General features: G+C 48.7%; 1 protein-coding gene across 2 annotated transcripts in view; it reads left to right on the top strand.

The window, feature by feature from the left end:
* Positions 1-19,765, top strand: part of PI4KA (phosphatidylinositol 4-kinase alpha) — a 158,908-nt gene that overhangs the window by 94,869 nt on the left and 44,274 nt on the right. For both annotated transcript variants that reach the window (XM_017882573.1, XM_017882572.1), the window contains 10 exons: positions 2,166-2,274; positions 2,621-2,757; positions 2,907-3,040; positions 7,168-7,250; positions 12,252-12,322; positions 12,403-12,527; positions 13,695-13,776; positions 14,074-14,157; positions 15,449-15,538; positions 17,762-17,881. In XM_017882573.1, the coding sequence (XP_017738062.1) occupies positions 2,166-2,274; positions 2,621-2,757; positions 2,907-3,040; positions 7,168-7,250; positions 12,252-12,322; positions 12,403-12,527; positions 13,695-13,776; positions 14,074-14,157; positions 15,449-15,538; positions 17,762-17,881 (1,035 nt within the window). The remainder of the gene's footprint in view (positions 1-2,165; positions 2,275-2,620; positions 2,758-2,906; positions 3,041-7,167; positions 7,251-12,251; positions 12,323-12,402; positions 12,528-13,694; positions 13,777-14,073; positions 14,158-15,448; positions 15,539-17,761; positions 17,882-19,765) is intronic.

Below are 19,765 nucleotides of genomic sequence, written 5' to 3'. Positions count from 1 at the left end.
GAGTTTGAGACCAGCCTGGCCAACATGGTGAAACCCCGTCTCTACTAAAAATACAAAAATTAGCTGAGCATAGTGGTGCACACCCATAGTCCCAGCTACTCAGGAGGCTGAGGCAGGAGAATTTGCTTTAACCTGGGAGGCAAAGGTTGCAGTGAGCCAAGATTGTACCTCAGCACTGCAGCCTGGGCGACAGAGCAAGACTCCATCTCAAAAAGTATAAATAAAATAATAATTAGCTGGACATGGTGGAGCACACCTGTCTTCCCTGCTACTGGAAAGGCTGAGGTGGGAGGATCACTTCTTGAGCCTGGGAGATCGAGGTCAATGCTGCAGTAATCTGTGATTGTGCCACTGCACTCCAGCCTGGGTAACAGAGTGAGACCCTGTCTCAAAAATAATTAATTATACTTTTTTTTTTCTGAGACGGAGTCTCACTCTGTTGCCCAGGCTAGAGTGCAGTGGCACCATCTTGGCTCACTGCAAACTCTACCTCCCGGGTTCACGCCATTCTCCTGCCTCAGCCTCTGGGTAGCTGGGACTATAGGCACCCGCCACCATGCCCGGCTAATTTTTTTGTATTTTTGTAGTAGAGACGGGGTTTCACCATGTTAGCCAGGATGGTCTCAATCTCCTGACTTCGTGATCCGCCCACCTCAGCCTCCCAAAGTGCTGGGATTACAGGCATGAGCCACTGCGCCTGGCCAACTTATTACACTTTTAATATACTGTTACTTATTTAAATGCCCCTTTCAGGTGGACATTTAGTGTGTTTCTATTTATTTTGCTGTTACAACATTTTTGTTCCTAAATCACGTTTTTAAATTTTTTTGGATAGATTTCTCAGGGATGAGATGTTGGGTGAAATATGCGTGGGGACATTGAGAATTTCTGATGCATATTACCAAATTGTTTTCAAAGAAGTGTTGTGACAGTTTACAGTCCTGCCTGCTGTATGTGATGTGTCACAGCCCATCCCATTGTACCCTCCTTGCTTCAAGAGATGATGTCTTCATCTCTTCCACCTCTCTGTCCCTGGCCCAGTGCCTGACCCATACTGGGTGCTTATAAGTGTTTGGGGGTAGCAAAGCCCTCGCTTACCACAGACTCAACATCACTGATGGAAGCTCAACGTCCACTGGGGGGTCTGTAAGGATCAGCCTGTCCAGCTGGGTATCATGCACAAGTTAAACCTTTTGGTGTTTTTGAGAGGGAGTTTCGCCCTTGTTGCCCAGGCTGGAGTGCAATGGCACAATCTTGGCTTACTGCAATCTCTGCCTCCTGGGTTCAAGCAATTCTCCTGCCTCAGCCTCCCGAGTAGCTGGGATTATAGGTGCCTGCTACCACGCCCAGCTAATTTTTTGTATTTTTAGTAGAGATGAGGTTTCACCATGTTTGCCAGGCTGGTCTTGAACTCCTGACCTCAGGTGATCTGCCCACCTCAGCCTCCCAAAGTGCTGGGATTACAGGCGTGAACCACCGCGCCTGGCCAAGTTTAACCGTTTATATCACTGATGAGTCTCTCCCTGCTTCCCACCAGCATCTGGAGCAGAAACAGGGACAATAGCCCCTCACCTGCACCTGAGCAACTCTGCTTTACCTGTTACACACATGGGAATTCTGCCCGAGATTGCTGTTTGGAAAATTTGTGCTGCCTGGCCCATGAGAGTTCTTGTGCTCTCCTCCCTGCCTCCCCAGCAGCATCCCTTCCTCCCAGCTCTGGCTCGCATCCGTTGTTTGCCTTTCCTATGCATTTGTTGCCCTCCACAGTGCCAGGCTTAGGACCTAATGCTCCTGTGGCTGAACAGGCTGCCTTCTCTTCGCTCCTGGCTAAGCTTTCCTCGAATGTTAGCTCTGAGACCCGTGACACCTTCTCTGGGAACTCTACCCCACTGTAACTGTTGCCTCCTGCCTCCAAACTAGACAGAAAGTCCTTCAAGTGCAGGAACAGGGCTTTTTCCTCCCTGGTGCACACTAGGGACTCAGTACATGAATGGATGGACAATGCTTATTGGCAAAATTATCACTGCTCAGTGTGCCTTTTCCTACCCAGTCTGAGTCTCTGAGAATGCTTTTGGAGAATGAATCTGTGGTTACTTTTACACCTACAGGGATTAGGGTTTCCTGAGCAAATAACCTCCTTTCTCCCTCTCTTCTTGGCACATCAGCTCACCCGACGACTGCCGCCCATCAAAGAAGCTAAGCCGCGGTTACAGAAGCTCTTCCGGGACTTCTGGCTGTATTCTGTTCTGATGGGATTTGCTGTGGAGGGCTCAGGTAGGGGGATAATCTCTCTCCCGGGGAAGATGGAGTGCAGAATGAAGATAAAGGTGAGGTCAGGCCCATGTAATTACGAATGTGAGCATGTTTAAATGAGTCCACATGCAGCTGCTTCTTCCTGCAAGTATTAGCAAGTGTTACTGTCCCCACATGTAGTTTAGGGTGCCGAGAATGCCACACACCTTAGGAAAAGTCTGTCCAAGTTAGGTAATAGACTCATTTCTGTGCCTAGTTTTTGGGATAATTGTCTCAAAGGACCCATGACTATAGAAATTGTCAGTCGACCTCACTGCTGTGCTTTCTGACCAAGGTGATTTCCTTATTTGTGTTCACTTTATTGCAGGACTCTGGCCGGAAGAGTGGTACGAGGGGGTCTGTGAAATAGCCACCAAGTCTCCCCTGCTCACCTTTCCCAGCAAGGAGCCACTGCGGTCTGTCCTCCAGTATAACTCAGCCATGAAGAACGACACGGTCACCCCTGTAAGGATTCACATCTCATTTTTACCATGCTCTCTGGGCCAATTAGGGCAGATCCTTTCATTGCCATTATTAACACATGTTGCCAGCCACTGGGACCTGTTTGTCCTGGGAGGTGCCCCCTGAGCCCTCGGATGTTTCTTTCCCTCCAGGCTGAGCTGAGTGAGCTCCGCAGCACCATCATCAACCTGCTGGACCCCCCTCCCGAAGTGTCCGCACTCATCAACAAGCTGGACTTCGCCATGTCCACCTACCTCCTCTCTGTGTACCGGCTAGAGTACATGAGGTACACGTACCTTCACCACCATGCACATCCACATTTGAGCTGGGTTTTCATTTTTGTGCCCTCGTAAGCATGATACTTTTTTCAACTCCTCCCAAGACATGCAAACGTTCTGAAAAACCAAGCAAAAACACCTTCTACTTTTCTCGTATGCCCCTCCTTCATGACCACCAAGTACCATGTCTGGTAACACCTCCCAGTATCTAAGCTCCGCATCATCCCCTCTCTAATAGGAAACAGGCTTCTGGGCAGTCGCAGTCAGTGTTGTGAACTCAGCCCACAGGCTGAGCGAGGCCCTTCTGAGGACCCAGCCTCACTGAGTGCGTGTCTAGGACACTCACGGAGCTGCCCAGAACCACGGTTGAGTACAGACAGCAAATGCAACATGAGGTGGGGCCGACTCCAAAACAATCCTGCATGTGGCCCGATGCTCAGGACACACCTGTGGCAACAGCAGTCCTAACAGCAGTAGTAACTCTTTGGAGCTACAGCTGTTATCATGTTGACCTCAGAAGTAAACGTGGATTGAGTGCCTGTGCTGTACCAGGTACTGTGCTGCATTACCCATGTTTACCCCTCCCGACATGCCTGTGAGGTAGGCAGTGTTATATAGACCCACTGTGCTGAGGCCTCAGGCACCCTGGGATAGCAACTGAGTACATTGTCTACAAAATGATGATTCCTGTCATTAAGAAAATGTCAAATTACACTCAGCTTAAGTCATGGGAGAGTGCAGATAAGTCGTAGAATAATTCCTTTCACAAATGATTTGAAAAAGAAAGTGTTCCTAAAAGAAAGGCTATTTGGAAAACACTATTTTAGCCTTTCTTTGTTGCCACCAACCCTCTGGTAAAATAGTCCTTGAAAGCTCAATACATAAAAGGAAGGCAGGGTGCTTTGGTTGCTTCGGAATGCACCCCACCCTCCTGCTCAGTCTCCTCCTCCCTGCCCTCAGCAGCCCAGGGCTCCACACAGAGCCAAATATGGAAACCCATTCTCCCCAAGTCCCACAGAGCCAAGGGAGTTTTGACTTTGTTCTTTTTTCATTATAAGTGTCTTTTATTTTGGCCGGACGTGGTGGCTCACACCTGTAACCCCAGCACTTTTGGGAGGCCAAGGCGAGTGGATCACCTGAGGTCAGTTTCAAGACCAGCCTGGCCAACATGGTAAAACCCCATCTCTACTAAAGATACAAAAATTAGCTAGACATGGTGGTGGACGCCTGTAATCCCAGCCACTCACTTGCCTCACTTGCCTCAAGTGAGACAAGAGAATCACTTGAACCCGGGAGGCAGAGGTTGCAGTGAGCCAGGATCGTGCCACCGCACTCAAGCCTGGGCAACAGAGCAAAACTCCATCTCGAAAGAAGAATGTGTCCTTTTTTTTTTCAGTTATAAAAGTAATATAAGAACATTGTGGCCGGGCGCGGTGGCTCAGCCTGTAATCCAAGCCTTTGGGGAGGCCCGAGACGGGCGATCACGAGGTCAGGAGAATCGAGACCATCCTGCTAACACGGTGAAACCCCGTCTTACTAAAATACAAAAAAAAATAGCCGGGCGAAGTTGGCGGCGCCTATAGTCCCCAGCTACTCGGGAGGCTTGAGGGCAGGAGAATGGCGTAAACCCGGGAGGGAGCTTGGCAGTGAGCTGAGATCCGCCCACTTTGCACTCCAGCCCCGGCGACAGAAGTGATGACTCCTGCCCTCAAAAAAAAAAAAAAAAAAAAAAAGAACATGACATGCAGCCGGGTGGTGGCTCACGCCTGTAATCCTAACACTTTGGGAGCAGAGGCGGGCGGATCACACGTCAGGAGATCAAGACCATCCTGGCTAACATGGGTGAAACCCCGTCTCTACCTAAAAATACAAAAATTAGCTGGGCGTGGTGGCGGGCGCCTGTAGTCCCAGCTACTTGGGAGGCTGAGGCAGGAGAATGGTCTGAACCCGGGAGGTGAGGTAGAGCTTAACAGTGAGCCAAGATCGCACCACAGCCCTCCAGCCTAGGTGACAGACCGAGACTCCATCTCAAAAAAAAAAAGAACATTACACAAAAATGGCTAGGTGCGGCCGGTCGCAGTGACTCATACCTGTAATCCCAGCACTTTGGGAGGCCGAGGCAGGCAGATCATGAGGTCAGGAGTTCGAGACCGGTCTGACCAACATGGTGAAACCCCATTTCTACTAAAAATATAAAAATTAACTGGGCGTGGTGGCACATGCCTGTAATCTCAGCTACTCAGGAGGCTGAAGCAGGAGAATTGCTTGACCCAGGAGGCGGAGGTTGCAGTGAGCCGAGATGGCGCCACTGCACTGCAGCCTGGGTGACAGAGTGAGACTCTCTCAAAAAAACAAATGGCTAGGCAGTGGCTCTTGCCTATATTCCCAGCACTTTGGGAGGTGGGAGGATCACTTGAGCCTGGAAGTTTTGAGCTTGTGCAACAGAGCAAGAACTTGTCTCTACCCAAAAACAAAACAACAAAACAAAAAAAAAACAAAACAAAACAAAAAAAAATCCGGTTGTGGTGGAACATGCCTGTAGTCCCAGCTACTCAGGAGGCTGAGGCAAGAGGGTTGCTTAAGCCTAGAATGTTGAGGCTGTAGTGAGCTATGATCAAACCACTGCACTCCAGCCTAGGCAAAAGACACTGTCTCAGAAAAACATTATTTATGCAAAAAATGTTTTATGCAAAATCTTGCAAAATAAGTAGAGAGAGAAAAAAACCACTGACCTCACCATCATCCCCTATAGCCTGTTAGTATAGCTGCTTGTAGTCTTTTTTCTGAACAATATATTTTCAAAGAAAAAACAGCCAAAACAAAACAAGCCAGACCCAAACAGAGCAAAAACATGGCTTTCATCCCAGCATGCATGGCTAGAAGAGGTATCTCCAGACCTCTCTCAACCTCATGTGGTTTGAAGGCAAAGCTACCTCTGCCTTTCCCACAAGTATGCCCCTGAGTAGTTTTCTCAGGTTCTCAGGACAGGCTCTTAACTGGCAGAGGAAGACTCTTAAGAGGCAGCCCATAGCAGCTCCTGTGAGCCCACCTTCCACCTCCGGCTGCCTGCCAGGCCCTTGAGGGCACTCTGTTAGCATAGAGAGGCAACCTCAAAGCCTTTATTCAGGAACCTGGCTCAGGTTACCAGCCACTGGGTATTGAGAGAACTTTAAAACCACGAAGTGGAGAATTTGGGAAATCAAGTTAAAGGTGTGTGCACGTGCACACTCTAATGTGTGTGCTGAAAGCCACCTGGTCTGCCCTCCTGAGGCTTAACTCTTGACAGGCTGGTGCAGAGGCCAAAAGACGTGGCCTGCCAAGCCGCTGCTGCCTTAGTGGAGCCCCTGAAACTCTGAACAGCCCTTCACAGCACCCATGGGACAAGTGCATGTGCTTTTCCTTTTCTCCTTTTCCCCTGAGGTTAAAGATATTTTTTACCATAAAAGAAAAATGTACAGGGTGCATAAAACAAAAAAGAGAAGAGGAAACACTGGAATAGTACAGAAGATGCTAAAGATGAAAAAATACAGGTGTTACCTTTGTAGATGTGAATACCTCGTTTCTACTATCCTACTGTTAATGACCTCTTAATTTCCCTCTAGAAATTTTCTGTGCATAGGCGAGCATGCGTAGCCTAACATACATATGCACAGACAGGCCTTTAGGAAACCTGTCAGTGGGATCATGCTGGACATGTGTTCCCTGCAGCTTGCTTTTTTCTGTTAATATATGTCTCGGACATTTTTTTGTAACAGCACATGTAGAGAGCTGCCTCTTGTATGGTGGCTGCATGATGTGTCATCGAATGGGTGTACTTTGGCTTATCTGCCCAGTCTTCTATTGATGGACATTCAGAGTCTTTCCATTTTGGATAATGCAGTCAGTGCTGTTAGGAGAATCCTTATTCATGTAACCCTGAAGATATATCCTAATGGTGGGGCTGCTGGAGTGAAAAATATGGGAATGTATAATAGATGGTGCACGTCACCCTCCAGAAAGTCCACGTCAGTGTGCGCCCTTATGAATGGCAGAGGGCAAATGTTCTTCACAGCCTTACCACTTATGGGCAGCGTCAAATCTGTGATAGGGAGAGCCTGGATTTTTCAAAATTTATTTAAAGCTGTTTTCTTCTTAGGGTACTGCGTTCAACAGATCCTGATCGCTTCCAGGTAATGTTCTGCTACTTTGAAGATAAAGCTATTCAGAAAGACAAATCTGGTAAGCTCATTATTATGGTGCTTTCATGATGAATTGAGCTTTAATAGGATAAAAAGGAGTACTACTTCTTTTCTGTCTACGTGTAGAAAATGTTTTATGAAGTTACATATTACATTAGAAAGATAAGTATAAAACATATAGCCTTAAATGTACACCTTAATGGTTCTGCCACTGGTGCAAGGGCCCCGAAAAGAAGGATGGTCATTCTAGCCCACTGTCTATGCTCAAGTGTGCTCCAGCACTCATCTAGAGGGACCAGGGCTTCTCGGATGGTCACTGATGGACCTGCAGCATCTTGCTGTTGCCAGAGAGCAGTCATGGTTTTTTAACGTCAGAAGCAGGGAACACAGTAGCTCATCCCTGTAGTCCCAAGTTACTCGGGAGGCTGAGTGGGAGGATCGTTTGAGCCCAGGAGTTCAAGGTTAAGAGTGAGCTATGATCATGCCACCCCATTCCAGATGCGACTTGTCATCAGACCCTGAGTGCACAGAGGGCCTCAGCTGTTAACAGCCCTAGCCCAGAAAACCAACTCCTAGGAAGACAGAGAAATGGTGGAAACTAGGAAGGCATAAAAATGTTACAGTTACCAAAACCCGATGAAGACAAAGCTAAGATAAGAATAAAAAAGAGAGATGGAAACTGGGAAGAGTACAAGGAGACCGTCTGGATTGATGGAAGTGTCCTCTAGATTGTTTGGGTAGTGGTCGCATGAGTGTATACAGTTGTTAAGTCATGGAATTGAACACATAAGAGCTGTGGATTTTTTTATATGCAAATTATACCTAAAATTTTTAAAATTACAAAAGGCTAATATTAAGTAGTTTTATAAAAATGTATTTAGCCAATAAAAGATATTAAAATAGAGACAACAAAGGAAAAGTTAAATGCTGCATAGAAGCACTTTTGGCCAGTTTTAGTGTAAAGGCACTAAGAAGTCTGATTTATAAGGTGTTTAAAATCAAAAATTTAAAAGATACTGAAATGTTAGACCTGAGTTTTAATTAAATGCTTAGAATAATTTGATTATTGGCCGGACGCGGTGGCTCAAGCCTGTAATCCCAGCACTTTGGGAGGCCGAGACAGGCGGATCACGAGGTCAGGAGTTTGAGACCATCCTGGCTAACACGGTGAAACCCCGTCTCTACTGAAAATACAAAAGCTAGCCAGGCGAGGTGGCTGGCGCCTGTAGTCCCAGCTACTCGGGAGGCTGAGGCAGGAGAATGGCGTAAACCCGGGAGGCGGAGCTTGCAGTGAGCTGAGATCCGGCCACTGCACTCCAGCCCGGGCGACAGAGCAAGATTCCGTCTCAAAAAAATAATAATAATAATTTGATTATTTTTGTAATTATGGTGAAAACATGTTTAAGTGTGCAAGAGAATTGGGGAGAATCCACAAATTTTAATTAACTGTATGAATAAATTCTTTGAGGCATGCTTATTGATAAATTCTTGAGACTGACAAATTTAGTATTAATGAAAGTGCAACTAGCAGTGTGTAGTCCTTTCCACACCGGAAGCCGTTGTTAGGTTGGTGAATCTATCAACTTGTTCTTCCCTATGGAGAAATTATTTCTGATAACTACTTGTACCATTTTTTCTTTTGTTGAAAAATCAGGCTGGGCACAGTGGCTCACGGCTATAATCCCAGCCCTTTGGGAGGCCGAGGTGGGTGGATCACCTGAGGTCAGGAGTTCGAGACCAGCCTGGCCAACATGATGAAACCCCATCTCTACTAAAAATAAAAAAATTGGCAGGGCGTGGTGGCTCACACCTGTAATCCCAGCACTTCGGGAGGCCGAGGTGGGCAGATCACAAGGTCAGGAGATCCAGAACGTCCTGGCTAACATGGTGAAACCCCCTCTCTACTAAAAATACAAAAAATTAGCTGGGCGTAGTGGCGGGCACCTGTAGTCCCAGCTACTCAGGAGGCTGAGGTAGGAGAATGGCGTGAACCTGGGAGGCAGAGCTTGTAGTGAGCCAAGAACGTACCACTGCACTCCAGCCTGGGCAACAAAGCGAGACTCTGTCTCAGAAGAAAAAAAAAAAGAAAGCAGCCTCTCACTACTCTTGAGCATCTGTCCAGGTCACATTGACAACTTTTCAGATTGCTGAGGTCCCGCTTACCCTCATAAAAAATAGCTATGAAAGGCCTCTTTATGTCTCAGGCTCCATGCTGGGCATGAGGTGCAAAGCTGATAGCACCTGCCTTGTGTCTCTGCCTGGAGGCAGAGGGCAGACCTGGCATGTAGTCATGCAAATTAAAAATACTGGATAGAGAAACAGCATGATGGAGTGTGAATTGGCATTTTATTACAGTTCTTCATCTGCACTGTGATGATCACTGTGTTCTGTTGCTTTTTCTTTTCGTTTCTTTCTTTTCTTTTTTTTTTTTTTTTTTGAGACAGTGTCTTGCTCTGTCTCCCAGCCTAGAGTGCAGTGGCACAATCTCAGCTCACTGCAACCTCCACCTCCCAGGCTCAAGTGATTCTCGTGCCTCAGCCTCCCAAGTAGCTGGAATTACAGGTGTGCACCACCACACCCAGCTAATTTTTGTGTTTTTACTAGAGACGGGGTTTCACCTTGTTGGCCAGGCTGGTCTCGAACTGCTGGCCTCTGATCCACCCACCTCAGCCTCCCAAAGTGCTGGGATTACAAGCGTGAGCCACTGTCCCTGGCCCATTCTGTTGCCTTTTACAGCCTACTTGGCACCTCTGTAACAGTGAGCATATCCAGTGCTCAGATCTTGGTTTCTAATTAGTATTCTCCAATAAAAGGAACCAGGGCTCCATGGAGAAATGGTTGATTCTAGGGAGCCTGTACAGAATGAGCCTGGGGCACCCTGTTGTACCAGAAAGTAAGGATACACCAAGAAAGAGGAAAAGAGAAGACATGGGGCCTGTCCAAATGACACAGGAGCCAGCCTGAAAGAACTCCCAGTGGCCAAAGCTGGAATGATTTGAACAGAATAAATAGTATTGGATTATAACCCAACAAATAAAAATCCACAGTTCTGTAATGATTAGACTATCGAATAAATTAAAAATGGGGAAAAAGGCTGAACTTTCCTTACAGAATTCCAATTACTATTAATAAAAATAGAAGGGGCTGGGCACGGTGGCTCATGCCTGTAATCCTAGCATTTTGGGAAGCCAAGGCAGGAGGAGCGCTTGAGCCCAAGAGTTCAAGACCAGCCTAGGCAACAAAGCAATACCCTGTCCCTAAAAAATAAATTTTGTTTTGTTTTGTTTTGAGACGGAGTCTCGCTCTGTCACCCAGGCTGGAGTGCAGTGGCACAATCTCGGCTCACTGCAACCTCTGCCTCTCAGGGTCAGGCGCTTCTCCTGCCTCAGCCTCCCAACTAGGGATTACAGTGGCATGCTACCATGCCTGGCTAATTTTTGTATTTTTAGTAGAGATGGGGTTTCACTATGTTGACCAGGCTGGTCTCCAACTCCTGACCTCATGATTCACCCGCCTTGGCCTCTCAGAGTGCTGGGATTACGGGTGTAAGCCACCATGCCTGGCCAACATTTTTTAAAAAGTAGAAAAAATGAGGAAAATAGAAAATTCTTGTGACAACCATAGTAACTACTGCAGGCAGAATTCACTCATGGATGCCAAAGTGAATGGGCAAAATCTTAAAAGAGAAGCATGATCTCTGCATAACTTCAAAGTATCTTCCCCAAAATATCAATTGCTATGGTGGCTGTAATTCTTATCCACAAATTTCTTTCAGGAGGTAACACTTAATTCCTTGGCTCTGAGTGTGGGCTGTCCTTAGTGACTTGCTTCTAAAGAATGGAGAAAGGGGACCGGGCATGGTGGCTCACACCTGTAATCCTAGCACCTTGGGAGGCTGAGGCGGAAGGATTGCTTGACCCAGGAGTTCGAGACCAGCCTGGGCTACATAGTGAGACCCCCAGTCTCTACAAAAATTTAAAAATTAGCTGGGCATGGTGTTGTAGATCTATAATCCCAGCCGCCAAGGAGGCTGAGGTGGGAGGATCCCTTGAGCCTGGGAGTTCAAGGTTGTAGCTGAGCTATGATCTCACCATTGCACTCCAGCCTGAGCAACAAAGTGAGACTCTGTCTCAAAAAAAATAGAAAAAGGGAAAAATGGTAACTCAAACCAAGTGGTCAAGGTTAGCTTCACCAGTAATAAGAGATACTGTTACCACATACCCCTTACGTGATGCAGAAAGAGCACATCCAGGCTAGGTGCGGTGGCTCACGCCTGTAATCTCAGCACTTTGAGAGGCCAAGGCGGGCGGATCACGAGGTCAGAAGATCAAGACCATCTTGGCCAACATGGTGAAACTCTGTCTCTACTAAAAATACAAAAAATTAGCCAGGCATGGTGACAGGCGCCTGTAGTCCCAGCTACTCGGGAGACTGAGGCAGGAGAATGGTGTGAACCCAGGAGGTGGAGCTTGCAGTGAGCCAAAATCGTGCCACCACACTCCAGCCTGGGCAACACAGTGAGACTCGATCTCAAAAAAAAAAGAGCACATCCACTCTATGGAGTTCTCCCCCAAATCCTGTAATCCTAGTCTAATGGTGGGCAAGCATCAGACAAACCTAAATTAGGGGACATTCAACAAAATAACTGTTCTTCAAAAGTGTCAGAGTCACAAAAGACATTGACAGACTGAGGAGTCACCACATATTGGAGGGGAGTAGGAGACACAGAGATTAAATGCCATCTGGTGTCCTGGGTTGGATGCTGAAACAGAAGAGGGGCATGTGTGGGAGGCCTGGAAAATCCAGACGAAGTCTGAAGTTTAGGTAATAGGATTATATCAATATCTGACTCAGTTTTGACACATCAGCCTGGTTACTACAGATGTTAAAATCCAGGGAAGCTGGGTGAAGGGTATATGGGAGCTCTGTGCTGTCTTCGCCACTCTTTAAGTCTGAAATCATTTCAAAAGAAAATGATTGAAAGTTGCTAGGATTCTCTCTCTGTTGCTGCACCTTATCCGTGGAAACCTTCTTGTTTCAGGGATGATGCAGTGTGTGATTGCAGTTGCAGACAAAGTATTCGATGCCTTCCTGAACATGATGGCAGATAAAGTAAGCCTCTCCTGCAGGAATGCGTCTGTCTGCTGGAGGCACCTGGGGCACTGCTGTACCTGTTTCTTTTGCATCTCTAGGCCAAGACCAAGGAGAACGAGGAGGAGCTGGAGCGGCACGCTCAGTTCCTGTTGGTGAACTTTAACCACATTCACAAGAGGATAAGGAGGGTGGCAGACAAGTATCTGTCTGGTCTGGTGGATAAGTAAGCTCATTTTCCTGCTAATGTTTTGTGTGTATGTTTATATACTTCTGTGATTTCAAATGCCGGGAAAAATCATCCTTGTATTATTACCCTAGGAAAAAATGGAGTCAGAATGAAAACTCTAAAGGCAATGCAGCCTCCCTCCAATGTCATTGAGTTTGCTGCAGTGTCTGAATTTTGGTCCAGAAACTTCTGTTCATTCTGAGCTATTAATGTTACTTACAGCACGTTTGCTGGGTGCCACATCACTGTGTCTCTCAATCCCACCCACCCTGGCAAGACCTGGTGCACCATCTTCTAGCCCAGGGCCCAGCCTGAGGTCCCCTGGTAGAATCAGTATCTTTGGGCTTCTCAGGAACAAAAGCCCACACAGACCCTTCTCTGCTATACACTCTTTGTGCTGGGAGCCAAAACAGACCCTCTTGGGACATGTCCCCACACTGATGAGAACTCTCAGAGGTGGGCTGGGCCAGCTTCTCCAAGGTGAGAAGGCCAGAGGCAGCAAAACACCCACACAGAGGCTGCCTGCGGCTCCCCAGAGGTGTCCAGCGTTTCTGGAGCCTGTTGCAGATGCTGTGTGCCCGGTCCAGGCAGCGGCACCATCAAGGGTAGTCAGGAGCCAGCCAGGAGTCACGAGAATGAGTCCAGCACACACGTGGTGTGTGTCTGAGCTGTGCCTCCTGAGCAGTGGGCCACTGGTGGGTCACAGCTGTGCAGAGACACCTCTCCTTCAGCCCCAGGGCCATCAGAGCCCATGGCCTGTCTTACCCCAGGGTGTCAGGTAGATACTGCTGTTTTCTCCATTATGTGAGAAATAATGGAGAACCCTGGTCAGAAACTAAGAGGATTGCTTTGGGAAGTGAGGGGTGTCCTGGCCAGTGCATAACCAAGGCAGTTGGTGTCAGGTTTATAGCAGGTCACTTGGGACATGTCTGGCCTTAAGAAGTGGGTCTGGCAGGGGCCTGGGGAGCCTTTCTGACCAGGCACTGCTCACCTTGCTGCAGTGAGCCTGAGGAGGCAAGGCATCCTGCTGCAAAGGCCTTCCGACCTCCCACATCAGCTGGCCTGCAGCAGGTATGGGCTCTGACTGGCAGCTGAGGGAGTTCCTAGAAGCAGACCTTCCTTGGAGGTTTGGCTCTTGGTCCTGAGAGCGGGCTCTTGGTGCAGGTTTCCCCACTTGCTCTGGAGCGGGACTGTGCTGAAGACCATGCTGGACATCCTGCAGACCCTGTCACTATCCCTGAGCGCTGTGAGTGTCCCCAGGAAACCTAGGGCCCAAACACTACCAGCACTACCACCACCCTGCCGGCCCTGTCCGCCCTGTGTTGTGGCTTGCTTCTCTGACAATAAGCCTGAACCTAATTAATGCTACAGGTGTCGAGTTGGGGGTGAGGGGGCCCAAATCCACCTGGTGTTTTGCAGTAAGTTGCATCAAGTATGGAGGCCTGTCACAGACAGACAGTTGGTGGGAAGGGGTGGCCCATGTGCTTGCTAGTGGCAACTTGGGGAAGGCAGTTTGCAAGACGGAGTCTTGCTGTACTTGCAGGATATTCACAAGGACCAGCCTTACTATGACATCCCCGACGCCCCCTACCGGATCACGGTTCCTGACACATACGAAGCCCGTGAGGTAGGCCTGACACGATCCCCTGCATTAAGGGGCATCTTTACCACAGTTCCCTGAATATGTCCACAAGGTGGTCATCCTGCCTGAGCTCACCCAGTCCCCAGCAATTTGAGGTGTGGGTGGTACTGGCCCCATCCCCCAGTGAGGAGACCAAGCCATTGCCAGGCCCCATCGTGTGCAAGGGGAGCTGGCTGCCCCCAGGTTGCTCTGTCTTCCAAGTCCAGCTTTCCCACCTCAACCACGTTGACTCAGCTGTGTTCTCGGTTTAGCTGCCAAAGAGGTCTTCAGCTACCAGCCAGTTTATAGCCTCAAGTCTGCATCGCACAAGCATGATTTTCAGGTGGACTTCACTTCTCTGAGGTGCACTGACATTTTATTATTGTGGTAATAGGGGAACGTCCCTTTGACTTGTGCTATCCCATGGGGAAACTGGCAGAATAAATCACTCCAAAAGAGGAGGATGTACTGGGTCTCTCCTCTCCCCAACTTGGTCTCAGAGCCCTCACTGTGGCAAGACTGAAACTCAGCTCACAGCTCCTTCAGCCTGGGCTGAGTCATGTCCTACCTCTGGACCTCCCTTCCAGACCAGCTGTCAATGGCGAGTTTCCCACAGAGTGGTGTGGCACCGAAGAGAATTTTGCCACCCAGAGCCTGCCTTTCCGTCCAGTCCCAGACCCAGGACACAAGTTGCACAGTGGCTCTGTGACATGTTACTCACGTAGATTGTGCCACAAACCTTGTGCCGTAATTACAGACCACAGTGTGTGTGGGCTTCCTGGCCCCAGGCGCCCTGAGGTTCAAACTTAGTGACTGTGCTAGTCTCTTGGGTTGCTGTAGCAAAAGACAATGGACTGGGCAGCTTTAAAGGACAGACAATAATTTATTGTCTTACAGTTCTGAGGGCCGAAGTGTAAAATCAACGTGTCAGCAGAACTGGTTTCTGCGGAGACCTCTCCTTAGCTTGTGAATGGCAGCCTTCTCCCTATGTCCTTACGTGTTCTTCCCTCTGTGCACACCCTTCTCGCTGCTCCAGTATTTCTGTGGGTCCAGATTTCCCCTTCACACATGTAAGGAAGGATACTGTCCGGATTGGATCAGGACCTACCCTATTGGCCTTTTAATTGAATCACCTATTTAAAGCCCTGTCTCCAAATGAGTTCTGCTCTGAGGTACTGGTACCAGTTAAGGCGCAGCATAGGGGTTTGGGGAGACACAGTTCAGCCCATGACAGTCACTACAGCAGCTCAGATGAAATGACTTTGGGTTGTTGAGAAGCAACTTCACCCTCTTCCAGAGCATTGTGAAGGACTTCGCTGCACGCTGTGGGATGATCCTGCAGGAGGCCATGAAGTGGGCACCTACCGTCACCAAGTCCCACCTGCAGGTACTTTCTTGAAACTATCAAACTGCAATCTCCATAAGCTCCTTCAAGCTCCCCAAAAAGCTTTTCAGAGACATGGATAACTCAAAATCCAAATAACACTAGTGTGAACGGAGACCGAAAACATCAGTCTAGGGCCTGAGAATAATAGATGCCTCAGAGGCTGCTCTGTGTTAGGAGCGCCTGGGGGGTGAGTGCTGGCCAGGGCACAAGGAGGGCATCTGACGGCTCATACCAGGTGAGGTGGCAGGACTGTGGCAGGACTTGGGAGCTGCTCACAAGAGAGCACAGGCTTGTGTGGTAGATGTGGGAGGCTGCCAGATGGCAGCATCTCTAAGGGCCAAGTGCATTGCTGGCACCTATGCCCAAAGGCAGGGGGGCCTGACCAAGGCTGGTGGAGCAGAGGCAGAGTTTGGTACTTGTGTCCCAGTAAAGCGCCACATAAGCTGCATATGGAGGTGCATGGGAGTCTTTCAGACAAAAACACTGGCTTGGAAACTCAGATGACCACGAGGTAAACCATGTAATGCCACAGGGTGTGAGAGGAAATAATTGCCTTAAAAGGGATCAAAGATGAGAAAAATACCTCTAGAAGGAATCTGTGTTAGCAGAGAGTGGTTGTGCTGAGAGGTGCTGCTCATGAGGTTGACTTTGGCAGCACTTTAAAGATGAAACGAGTTCAAAAGTGTTTCTGGTTGTGAAATCCAGGAAGGATAGAGCAGCCAGCTCCAAGAGCCCTGGGAGCTGTGTGGAAGCGCAGTGGCAAGAAATGATTTCCCTTTGTTCATTTACAGCAAAAGGGCCTCAGGTCGCAAGGCTGTCTGTCATCTGAAAAGGGGAGGCCCCCTCTGACGCCTAGAAAGTTTAAGTGGACAAAAAAAGCAGCTGATAGAGGTTTTTTACTGTCTCAGGCAGGTCTGGCCTAAGAAGGGAATGGAAAATGAAAAGGCTTGAAGCAGTCTTGATTTTTCCACCAGGTGTCCCCTTGGTGTGCCCCTGGCCTGCCCTTTCACGTCCCTTGCAGTGCGCTTACTCCCCACCCTCCATGCCCAGCCTCAGCCTTCCCCAAATCTGCCCTTTCCTCCACCCACCAGAGTAGTCTGCTTTTAATAGGATAGCTGATCAGTGTGCTTCCCTTTTAAACTTGATCATTAGTCACTCTTCATCACCATGGTGTCCAAGGATGGGTTTCTGGGGCTCCAGGAGTCTCCCAAAACCATTGAGACAATTCTGCATGTACATGCTCCTGTACATTCTTCTTAAGGGAATTAGTTGGTTCACACCTATAAACACCTTTGCGTGGTCCTGGAGGCCTTTCCCATCTGGCCTGCATCTGGCTCAGGCTTGCCCCAACCCTCAAGACCCTTGTCCTTGGTACTCCTGCAGTGCTGAGCCCCCTGTGGTCCCTAGAGCAGGAGGCCTCCCTCACACCTCTGGGCTCTGCCAGGTATCCCATTGCCCAGCACCCTTCTCCCACTGGGTGGCCAGGTGGACACAGGTGTTGTTCTTCGTTCCTGCTGTCCAGCTTACCCAGGCCAGGCTGCCAGGATACTGCAGTAGGAGAACCGAGGCTCCACACCACACTACCTGTCTGTTGACTACAAGGCCAAGGCTTTGTGGCTTATTTGCCTTATTTACCACAGCAGATGCTCAGCAAGGATGTGCTGAAAGAATAAATGGCCCTCCCCCGTTGATGGTACAACAACGCAGTGACTGCATGACTGCCGCTTGGGGAATTGGCCTTGTCCTCCATCAGATGAGCAATAGCTGATCAGAGAGGGGCTTTGACTTACTGACAGTCCCACATTTAGTTAGGGAGGGGCAGACCCAGGACAGAAACCCAGTGTTTGGTCCATTAGCCCACACCTTAATTTATAAAGTTTTGTTTTCCCCTTTAAAGGAAATAGCAAGGCCAGGCACAGTGGCTCATGCTGGTAATCCTGACGTTTTGGGATGCTTAGACGGGAGGATCGCTTGAGCCCAGGAATTCAAGACCAACCTGAGCAATATAGTGAGACATCATCTCTACAAAAAATTACAAAATTAGCCGGGCTTGTTGGTGTGTCCCAGCTACTTGGGAAGCTGAGGTGGGAGGATAGCTTGAGCCTAAGAGGTCGAGGCTACCATGAGCCATGATCATGCCACCACACTCCAGCCTGGGTGACAGAGCGAGAAGACCCTGCCTCTAAAAAATAACTGAAACCTCGTGTGTTTTTCCTATTTCAGGAATATCTGAACAAACATCAAAACTGGGTGTCGGGACTGTCCCAGCACACGGGACTGGCCATGGCCACTGAGAGCATCCTTCACTTTGCTGGCTACAACAAGCAGAACACAACTCTCGGGGTATGTGCAAGCCTTCTGGAGAGCGGTGACCCTTAGACCATAGGAGCCACAGTGCAGGGGAAGGCCTAGAGCTCAGCTGTTGCTTTTCATGACATGCACCAAGTACATGCAGGGTGCTGTGGATGTCTGTTGACAATGGTAGTCATGCAAGCCTCACCCTAGCCCAAAGAAGAGGTGGCCATTGAAATGAGTGTTTCCTTATTGTGCTTTTTTTTTTTTTAATTTATGGGTTTATGGGGATCAGTGCTTGATATGTCAATGATCAGTTTTTGATTTGAATGTCCCCATCCGAGAGTATGGAAACAGAGCTCTGCTGGACACCGGCAGTGCGATGCCACAGTTGCGCTTATCTGGAGCGTGTACTGGACTCCTGAACAGTTCTGTTTTCTGCAGGTGCTGAACTGCACATGAATGCCTTCAGCTTCTTGTTCTGCTAGAGATTAATCTAGAGGACAAAGGGTTCACACAGCAATACTTTCTGAGTTAAATTAGAGCTTAGAGTTAAATAGGATTAAAGCAGGCAGTTCCACCTGGCCATGTGACTGGGGCTGGTCACAGAGATTCTGTTGGTTAATCTGAATCTAGAGCCTGGCCTTGTGTTCTTCCCAGCTCTCTCCGAATGGAGTGTGGGATGGGATATGTGGAGGTGCAGAGGCTGAGCACCCAGGAGGAAGGGTGACAGGCCTCCCCTAGGATACCAGCAGGAGAGAGGGGCCTGAGTACCCTCTGGACTTTCTGGGGCCTGAGGCTGTGCCAGAGAAGGCTGGTGTCTTCTCGCCTCATTTTGCTATCAGGACACTTCCCTCGAGGTCACTGCACTATCTCTAAAGACACCAGCCTAGCAAACATGGTTGAGCTGGGTCCAGCCTGCACCTGCAGGGTCACCCGCCCCAGGCCTCCTACTCTGATGGGGCACCAGTTATCAGTGCGCTGACCTGGGTGTCTCTGCCACTGGGTGGCCACAGAGGCCAGAGGTGGAACTCATTGACTGTAAGTGTTTATGACAGTCATAAGCCTTTTCCTTTTTGGGGGTGGTAGGGGCAAAGCTTTATTACATAAAATAGAATATGTGTTCCCATTTGTAAGCCTCTTCTAGACTCTAACCAGCTGATTTGTGCAAAATCTGTTTTGCCTAAAGGATTTTGTTCTTTTTCCCCAGAAAATTCGATATGTTAGGTTTTCTCTAACTTATTTTTTAAAATTTTTAAACATTAATTCTGGGGCTGGGCACAGTGGCTCACGCCTGTAATCCCAAGGCAGGCAGATCAGGAGGTCAGGAGATCGAGACCAGCCTGGCCAACACGGTGAAACCTCATCTCTACTAAAAATATAAAAAATTAGCTGGGCGTGGTGGCGGGCACCTGTAGTCCCAGCTGGGCAGGAGAATGGTGTGAATTTATTTTATTTTATTTTTATTTTTTTCCAAGACAGAGTCTCGCTCTGTCGCCCAGGCTGGAGTGCAGGTGGCACCATCTCAGCTCACTGCAACCTCCACCTCCCTGGTTCAAGCGATTCTCCTGCCTCAGCCTCCCGAGTAGCTAGGACTACAGGTGTGCACCACCATGTGCAGCTAATTTTTGTGTTTTTAGTAGAGATGGGGTCTCACCGTGTTGGCCAGGCTGGTCTTGAACTTCTGACCTCGAGTGATCCGCCTGCCTCAGCCTCCCAAAGTGCTGGGATTACAGGCGTCAACCACTGTGCCTGGGCCCCTACTGGCTATTTTGAAATGTACAAACGATGACTGTTAACTGGAATCACGCTACTGCTCTGTCAAGTTTTCCCTTTCTGTTGCTAAACAGGAAAGGGTTGTGCTCGAAATCCTAGAGTACCCTGCCCCTGGAAAGCACAGGGAGAGGGCAGCTTCCACCACCCCTGACTGACATC

The sequence above is a fragment of the Rhinopithecus bieti genome, unplaced genomic scaffold, assembly GCF_001698545.2.
Source record: "Rhinopithecus bieti isolate Rb0 unplaced genomic scaffold, ASM169854v2 scaffold_13317, whole genome shotgun sequence".
Classification (NCBI taxonomy): Eukaryota; Metazoa; Chordata; class Mammalia; order Primates; family Cercopithecidae; genus Rhinopithecus; species Rhinopithecus bieti.
Note: the sequence above shows the minus strand (reverse complement) of the source record. Positions and strands in the feature narration are given on the sequence as shown.